General features: G+C 44.8%; 1 protein-coding gene across 1 annotated transcript; it reads left to right on the top strand.

Annotated features, from left to right (window-relative positions):
* The first annotated feature begins 7,579 nt into the window (after positions 1-7,579).
* Positions 7,580-8,388, top strand: LOC119318985 (sigma intracellular receptor 2-like). Its single transcript, XM_037593517.1, has 2 exons — positions 7,580-7,990; positions 8,105-8,388. Exons 1-2 carry the CDS (start codon positions 7,658-7,660, stop codon positions 8,273-8,275), a joined length of 504 nt encoding a protein of 167 aa, XP_037449414.1. The 5' UTR covers positions 7,580-7,657; the 3' UTR covers positions 8,276-8,388.
* The last annotated feature ends 549 nt before the right edge of the window (positions 8,389-8,937 follow it).

The following is an 8,937-nucleotide window of genomic DNA, read 5'->3' as shown; positions in this document are numbered from 1 at the left end:
AACGACTTCTATGGCATGGTATAGCCGGTCACTGGCATCCTCGCACCTGTCAGCCCATATGCCCAAGCATTGTGTAGGGGGACCATGCTAGAGAACAAAATTTTAAGCTACACGATCACACCTAGGAAAACTATGAAGAGGTGGCTAACGATCAACCTCACCAACTAGCAAAGTAGCGGAAGCAACGTAGAAGTTGGTGAAGTGCGACGATTCCGTAGCTAGCTTATACCTTCCAACCATGAGAATTTCTCTGAGAAGATCCACCGATGATTTAGAATTTGTTAAAATACTCTATGTGCTTCACTTATATCTTTTTGAGTCATATAGTTTTGCTCTAGTACTTCACTTATATCTTTTAGAGCACGGTGGTGGATTTGTTTTATAGAAACTATTGATCTCTTATGCTTCACTCAGATTATTTTGAGAGTCTTAAAATAGCATGGTAATTTACTTAAATAATCCTAATATGCTAGGTATTCAAGATTAATAAAAAAAATCTTATGAGTGTTTTGAATACTAAGAGAAGTTTGATGCTTGATGACTGTTTTGAGATATGGAGGTAATAATATCAAAGTCGTGCTAGTTGAGTACTTGTGGATTTGAGAAATGCTTGTGTTGAAGTTTGCATGTCCCGTAGCATGCACGTATGGTAAACTTTATGAACAAACTTGAAACACGAGGTGTTATTTGATTGTCCTCCTTATGAGTGGCGGTCGGGGACGAGCGATGGTCTTTTCCTACCAATCTATCCCCCTAGGAGCATGCGCGTAGTGCTTTGTTTTTGATGATTTGTAGATTTTTGCAATAAGTATGTGAGTTCTTTATGACTAATGTTGAGTCCATGGATTATACGCACTCTCACCCTTCCATCATTGCTAGCCTCTTCGATACCATGCATTTCCCTTTCTCAAATTGAGAGTTGGTGCAAACTTCGCCGGTGCATCCAAACCCCGTGATATGATACGCTCTTTCACACATAAACCTCCTTATATCTTCCTCAAAACTGCCACCATACCTACCTATTATGGCATTTCCATAGCCATTCCGAGATATATTACCATGCAACTTTCCACCATTCCGTTTATCATGACACATTCATCATTGCCATGCTGCTTAGCATGATCATGTAGTTGACATAGTATTGTGGCAAAGCCACCGTTCATAATTCTTTCATACATGTCACTCTTGGTTCATTGCATATCTCGGTACACCGCCGGAGGCATTCATATAGAGTCATATCTTGTTCTAAGTATCGAGTTGTAATTCTTGAGTTGTAAATAAATAGAAGTGTGATGACCATCATTCATAGAGCATTGTCCTAAAAAGGCCAAAAAAGGGAGGCCAAAATATATATAAAAGGGACAATGCTACTATCCTTTGCCACACTTGTGCTTCAAAGTAGCACCATGATCTTCATGATAGAGAGTCTCTTGTTTTATCATTTTCATATACTAGTGGGAATTTTTCATTATAGAACTTGGCTTGTATATTCCAACAATGGGCCTCCTCAAGTGCCCTATGTCTTCATGAGCAAGCAAGTTGGATGCACACCCACTTACTTTCTTTTGTTGAGCTTTCATACATTTATAGCTCTGGTGCATCCGTTGCATGGCAATCCCTACTCCTTGCATTAACATCAATCGATGGGCATCTCCATAGCCCATTGATTAGCCTCGTTGATGTGAGACTTTCTTCTTTTTGTCTTCTCCACATAACCCCCTCATTATATTCTATTCCACCCATAGTGCTATATCCATGTCTCACGCTCATATATTGCGTGAAAGTTTATAGGTTTGAGATTACTAAAGTACTCCCTCCGTTTTTATTTACTCTGCATATTAGGTTTGACTAAAGTCAAACTTCATAAACTTTGGCCAAGTTTATAGAAAAAGTATGAACATCTACAATAGCAAATCTATATGATGTGAAAGTGTATTCAACAATCAATCTAATGTGATTGAGTTGTTATTGTATACCTTAATATTTTTGTCTAAATTTTTTGTCAAACTTTACAAAGTTTGACTTTGACCCAAGCTAATATGCGGAGTAAATAAAAACGGAGGGAGTATGAAACAATTCCTTGGCTTGTCATCGAGGTTGTGCATGATGAGAGCATTTTTGTGTGACGAAAAAGGAGCATGACTAAACTATATGATTTTGTAGGGATGAATTTTGTTTGGCCTTGTTATTTTGAGAGGACATAATTGCTTAGTTAGTATGCTTGAAGTATTATTATTTTTATATCAATATAAAATTTTATCTTGAATCTTTCGGATCTGAATATTCATACCACAATTAAGAAGAATTACATTAAAATTATGCCAAGTAGAACTCCGCATCAAAAATTCTGTTTTTATCATTTACCTACTCGAGGACGAGCATGAATTAAGCTTGGGGATGCTTGATACGTCTCCAACGTATCTATAATTTTTGATTGCTCCATGCTATATTATCTACTGTTTTGGACATTATTGGGCTTTATTATCCACTTTTATATTATTTTTGGGACTAAGCTATTATCCGGAGGCCCAACCCAAAATTGCTGTTTTTTGCCTGTTTTAGGGTTTAGAAGAAAAGGAATATCAAACGGAGTCCAAACGGAATGAGACCTTCGGGAACGTGATTTTCTCGCCGAACATGATCCAGGAGACTTGGACCCTACGTCAAGAAACAAAGGAGGAGGCCACGAGGTAGGGGGGCGCGCCTACCCCCCCCCCAGGCGCGCCCTCCACCCTCGTGGGCCCCCTGTTGCTCCACCGACGTACTCCTTCCTCCTATATATATACCTACATACCCCCAAACGATCAGATACGGAGCCAAAACCCTAATTCCACCACCGCAACTTTATGTATCCACGAGATCCCATCTTGGGGCCTGTTCCGGAGCTCCGCTGGAGGGGGTATCCATCACGGAGGGCTTCTACATCAACACCATAGCCCCTCCGATGAAGTGTGAGTAGTTCACCTCAGACCTACGGGTCCATAGTTATTAGCTAGATGGCTTCTTCTCTCTTTTTGGGTCTCAATACAATGTCCCCCCCTCTCTTGTGGAGATCTATTCGATGTAATCTTGTTTTTGCGGTGTGTTTGTTGAGACCGATGAGTTGTGGGTTTATGATCAAGTCTATCTATGAACAATATTTGAATCATCTCTGAATTCTTTTATGTATGATTGGTTATGTTTGCAAATCTCTTCGAACTATCAGTTTGGTTTGGCCTACTAGATTGATCTTTCATGCAATGGGAGAAGTGCTTAGCTTTGGGTTCTATCTTGCGGTGTCCTTTCCCAGTGACAGTAGGGGCAGCAAGGCACGTATTGTATTGTTGCCTTCGAGGATAACAAGATGGGGTTTTCATCATATTGCATGAGTTTATCCCTCTACATCATGTCATCTTGCTTAAGGCGTTACTCTGTTTTCATGAACTTAATACTCTAGATGCATGCTGGATAGTGGTCGATGAGTGGAGTAATAGTAGCAGATGTAGGCAAGAGTCGGTCTACTTGTCTCGGACGTGATGCCTATATACATGATCATACCTAGATATTCTCATAACTATGCTCAATTCTGTCAATTGCTCAACAGTAATTCGTTCACCCACTGTAAAATACCTTTGCTCTTGAGATAAGCCACTAGTGAAACCTATGGCCCCCGGGTCTATCTTCATCATATTAATCTTCCAATACTTAGTTATTTCCTTTGCGTTTATTTTACTTTGCATCTTTATCATAAAAATACCAAAAATACTATCTTATCATATCTATCAGATCTCACTCTTGTAAGTGGCCGTGTAGGGATTGACAACCCCTTATCGCGTTGGTTGCGAGGATTTATTTGTTTTGTGCAGGTACGAGGGACTCGCGCATAGCCTCCTACTGGATTGATACCTTGGTTCTCAAAAACTGAGGGAAATACTTACGCTACTTTGCTACATCATCCCTTCCTCTTCGGGAAAAACCAACGCAGTGCTCAAGAGGTAGCAGTCGGCTCCACCCAAGCTCAACTAATTAGCCATAGTCGTTCAAAGCTGAGCCCGACAACACTAGGGGTGGTGCTCAGGGAGGGTCTGGCAGACCCACCAGCACCTGAGCCCACCAAGAAGAAGCAGAGGAAGAGACCGGCGGCGAGAAAATCCAATAAAGCTGGCAATGTTGGTTCTAGCAGCCAGCCGCCTTCGACCAAGGTTGACCGTGTACCGATGAAACATGCGCCATTAATCCATGTCGCGGTAGAGCCAATGCATGGTACCAGCGAATGCACTAGCTGCCATAGAAGGGGATCTCAAGAGACTCCATGACCATGTGCTTTCTACAGAGAGAAGCCTCCTCGCCTTGGATGATCCAGGATACCCACTTTATACGGTTCATGTGCGGAGCAGTTGCAAGATGTATGTCCAGACATGCCCCGCGGACCTCTTCTTCCTGATGTTTGATTACATCTTCCAGATGTTTCAAATGAGGACACTCGATTTTATGTTCGTCCGCCTGTATGCGCTGCACATGAACTACATCGTCAGGAAAGAGCAAGACACCGGTCTTGCGGTCGCGGACCCATACTACATGCATGAGGGCTTCTTGTCAATCAACGACGCCAACCATCAATATGCGAGTCAGCACATCGAAGAATTCATGGTCAGCAATAAGGACAAAGAAACGATTCTCCTACCTTATCATCCCAGGTAAGTCATCCGCGGATAGCACTATAACACATACATCCTTTCGTGCATTTCAATAGTTAGTTTGCACGCATGGAGGCTAAACTTGATCGTGTATTTTGCGCAGCGGGGGGTGTCGTGCCGTTCTCATTGTTCTTTACCCGCGTTACTCCCGCATTCTATATTTGGACCCGTCGAAGAACATACAAAAGAAAGATTACACACACATAAAGTATGTTCTGGACAGAGCTATGCTGGGGTTCAGCATGCGGGGTGGCTACATCCAATGCAAAAAACAAATAAGGACGGGCTTTGTTTCAGCCACAAGACTGACTTCTGTTGCATCCAGCAACCGACAAGAAGTGAGAATGATGGATTCTACGTCATCCATCTAATGATGGAGTACAGAAGGGATGTGCAATCACTTTGCATGAAATCTTCATCCGATACCCATATCCAGAGATGGGTCGAAGCCTTTGGAGCCGTGCCTGATAATCGACTTCGAAATGATTTCTACCGGATCCAACGGGAAATTGCGTCCATCATCATGAAAGATGTCCTCGAAGAGAATGGGATGTTCTACGGCGGCCCAATATCGCGAGCTGACGTCTGAACCCGCATTGCCCTACAGCGTCAGGACATGACGCCTTTCACTAAGCTTGGGTCCAGCCTTCCGGATATGGACAGATGGGAAGAGTGCACAGCTTAAAAATAATTTGTCTGTTTAGTTACTTGTTACTTTCTGTACGACGAAACTTCGAATCTCTCACTACGATGAAACTATTAGATGTATGGTGCCGCGCTCTAGTTAATTACTTTCGGTATGATGAAATTTGTTAACAATGTTTACTATATATGTTTCTTCTATTTCATAACTGTTTCGTTGAATTTGCTTCATGATATATATGTGCATCTCTGACAGGTATATAGATCAACGATGGCGAGGAAGTGGTATGCCGTGTATGTAGGGCATGTTTTGGGTGTGTATGATGAGTGGCCAGAGTGTCAGGCCCAAGTCTCTGGCTTCTCCGGTGGATGCCAGAAAGGGTTTGATGGCAGAGTGGAAGCCGAAGCTAGTTACTTGAGATTCATAGCACAACAGGGGATCCAGAACCAGCGCCGCTGCAAAAACTACTACATACTACCGCTCTTGATCATCGTGATCACTCTTATCTTCTATGCTGTCATATCATAGTCTACATAGATGATGAAACATGAGTATGTGACCATGTAGTTGCATGTATTGAGAACTTGTAATGACTTGTAACACTATTTTGAGACATGTGTTCGACCATGATTGATGATGATGAGATATTTGAGACATGTCGAGACTTCTAATAACTTTGGCTCATCGATGACTCACTTGCTTTTCAACGAATATGCATATTATTGTATAAACGATGGATCTGTTTAATTGTTTACAGAGCCAAAACGCAAAAAAAATAATACAAAAGTTAGCAGTGGCGTGAGGGTAAAGATTACTAGTAGCACTCAAGTAACAGTAGCGCTGGTTAGCTCCACGCGCTGGAGATAAATATCAGTAGCGCCGTGTGGAAGTGCGCTACAGCTACTTTAGCTACCTGTAGCGCTGGGTTAAACAAGCGCTACTGCTAAAAAATAGCTGTAGCGCCGTAGCAGTAGCGCGCCTACTGGCGCTACTAATAGTAAAAAAACAGCGCTACTGGTAAGTGTTTTCCTAGTAGTGGGTCGATGGGCCGAGGAGCCTGTGCTGGCCGTGGCCATAGCAGCGGCCGAGAGATTGGCCGGCGTGGGGCGGGCCATACCCATTTTGAGGAGGACGTGCGCCTTGGAGACGATGGACTCCTTGTCGTCGAGGTCAACCTGGTGTTGCATCGCACGCCGCAGGGCACACTCGGAAGCATACTGCGCAGCGGCCTTCTTCTCCTTTTCGACAGTTTGTCGGTCCCTCCTCTTGGCCCATTCTCTATTGAGCTTGGCGGCCTCTGCCGACGTGAGCTCTGGCTGAGGCTTCTTCACAGGCTTCTTTTTCTTCGCCACGGTCCGGGCGGCAGGTGGTGGGTTGCCGGGATTCACCTCGTCGGCCATGGTGGATGGAGGGAGGGGGAGGCTGGGGCGTGGGAGAGTGGAGGGCACGGTGCGGGAGCATTTTGGAGGAAAGGGAGGGAAAGTGGCTGCCTGTGCCACCGACGGGCGGGCCAGGGGAGGACAAGGGCGCGCGTCCCACCTGTCCGCGCGCTGTCTGTTCGGTCGCAAACTCGGCTCGAACTTTGGCCGGAAATGGGTCGAAAGCGGACCGAAAACGTACGACGGTCCATTTGCGGCCGTGCCTTGGAAGGCCTGCTTTGTCCGTTTACTCTCAAATGGGCGCGGGCGGAGGATGGGGTCGCGCGATGGAGTTTGCCTTATATCATGTGGTTTTCTTGTGTCGTGTCCTCCGCTTGGCTTCATCTCCTCCGTGTCTCCTTTTGTTCTTGACGTGGTGCTTTCCTTCACGGTTGTCGCTTCGGACATCACAGCCTGCTTGCTTTTCTTGACCGCAAGGTTTCTTCGAGCTTCGCTCCTTCTGCCACTGGACTGCACATCAATTTCTTCGATAAGCAGTGCTAAAGATGGTGCTAACTGTTTGTTGATATGGAAGAGGACAAGATAAGATCGTGCAAAAGAGAAAGCCCATGCTCCAGAATCAAAACATGGCATACTATACTACCTCAATACGCAAGGACAGCAGGCGTATTGTTGACTTTTTGTGGTGCCTCGTGATGACAATCATAGATGAGTACAGAAGATGGCAACATAGCTGTCTTTGAAAATGATCTTTAACTAACTCCCTTCACAATAATGCAATAGCTTAAGCATCTAAAAATAGTTTATAATCAATACCTTGCGATGACATAGATAAGTACAGGGATTAAGAAAGAAGAAATAGCTGGTTTCCTTCCATTTTCCTTGGGCCATCCCCGTTGTGAACTGAGCTTGTATAAACAGAAAACAACGACCCAATCGAAGGCCAAGCAACTCAAGAGATGAACGCAATGGGTGCCCTCTCGTGGGCGGCTGACGCGGTGGTGGTGATCTACTCTCTCACCGTCGCCATCACTGCGCCGCTGGTCGTCGCGCAGGGCATCCTCCCGCGCCGCCTCTTCCCGGCGCCGCTCGTGGCATTCAAGCTGTGGTACGCGGCCAAGTTCGACGACTACCTCACCGCCGAGCCACCGTCTTTCTTCCGCGGGCTTAACTGGCTGGAGCTCATCTTCCAATGGCCGCTCAACGTGGCCAACGTCTACGGCATCCTTGCCGGCTGCCCTTGGGCCGCCACCACATCCCTGATGGCCGGCGTCTCCACCCTCACCTCCATGGTAACTCATCTTCCATCGCGCGTTCTCCTTGGCTTTTCTCCGGAAAACACTAGAACAATCAAATGCACTCGTGTTCCTCTAATTTCTACGCTTTGTGGTCACTTTCACTTTCAGGCTGCCATACTTGGAGACATTCTGGGATCAGGGAGAGCAACCAAGAAATTGCTTCTGGTCTATGTCCCTTATGTTGCTTTCACCGTCGTCGCGATTCTTCGTGGGCTCACCTCAGGCTCAGGGACTCAAGCGGGTTCTCTTGCATCTTACGCTTGGAAGAAAATCATCTAGTACTTATTTCTTTTGTTATGTTGTACCCACAACCATGTAACCAGAGATGAGTTCGTGACCATTGCAATCTTTCTTGTACAATGGATTAGAGCATTATCATCTTTCTCTTTACATATCCGCTTGCAAAATTGTTTGGGGTGTGGCTGAAATCAGTCGCGAGGACGGGTTCCTTGAGGCCTACAGGCTACACCAGTTGGCGTCATTTGTTGCTACGCCAAGGGATTGACATTATGTGAAATCCTTGTCTCACACCGTTCATATCTCCACTTCGTTTTTCTTTTGCCTTAGTTCTTGTAAGAGTTTCGTCAATGAAGCTTGGGAGAGAAACCATTTATCAAAAGAAGGTAAATATAGCAGCACATGTATAGATCCGTATAGTCACCGCGTGAGCCACATGCATGCATGCATGCATGTGGATGGCTTGTAATTTTGCTTGGGTTAAGCGAGAGCAAATATTTAACCAATTAGACAGTGCTAGCCTCTACTTGTCCATTCCGCCATCTTCCACCGATCGACATCAAGTAGACGTTTATAAGACATGTAAGCTAGCTGGTCTAATGCTGGTTTGTCGCAGTTATCAATTGTCTACAGATCACATATTAATTGTTTTGGTTAGAACTGACAAGAAAATAGGAAGAATTCACATATAGGATAGTAAGTAC

Source organism: Triticum dicoccoides, chromosome 6A (assembly GCF_002162155.2).
Source record: "Triticum dicoccoides isolate Atlit2015 ecotype Zavitan chromosome 6A, WEW_v2.0, whole genome shotgun sequence".
Classification (NCBI taxonomy): Eukaryota; Viridiplantae; Streptophyta; class Magnoliopsida; order Poales; family Poaceae; genus Triticum; species Triticum dicoccoides.
Note: the sequence above shows the minus strand (reverse complement) of the source record. Positions and strands in the feature narration are given on the sequence as shown.

What these genes read in the sequence shown, in the direction of transcription:
- LOC119318985 (XM_037593517.1), top strand. Translation starts at nt 7,658, where the DNA reads ATGAACGCAATGGGTGCCCTCTCGTGGGCGGCTGACGCGGTGGTGGTG. An exon ending in TCTCCACCCTCACCTCCATG is followed by an intron (nt 7,991 to 8,104) that starts GTAACTCATCTT and finishes TTTCACTTTCAG; the next exon opens with GCTGCCATACTTGGAGACAT.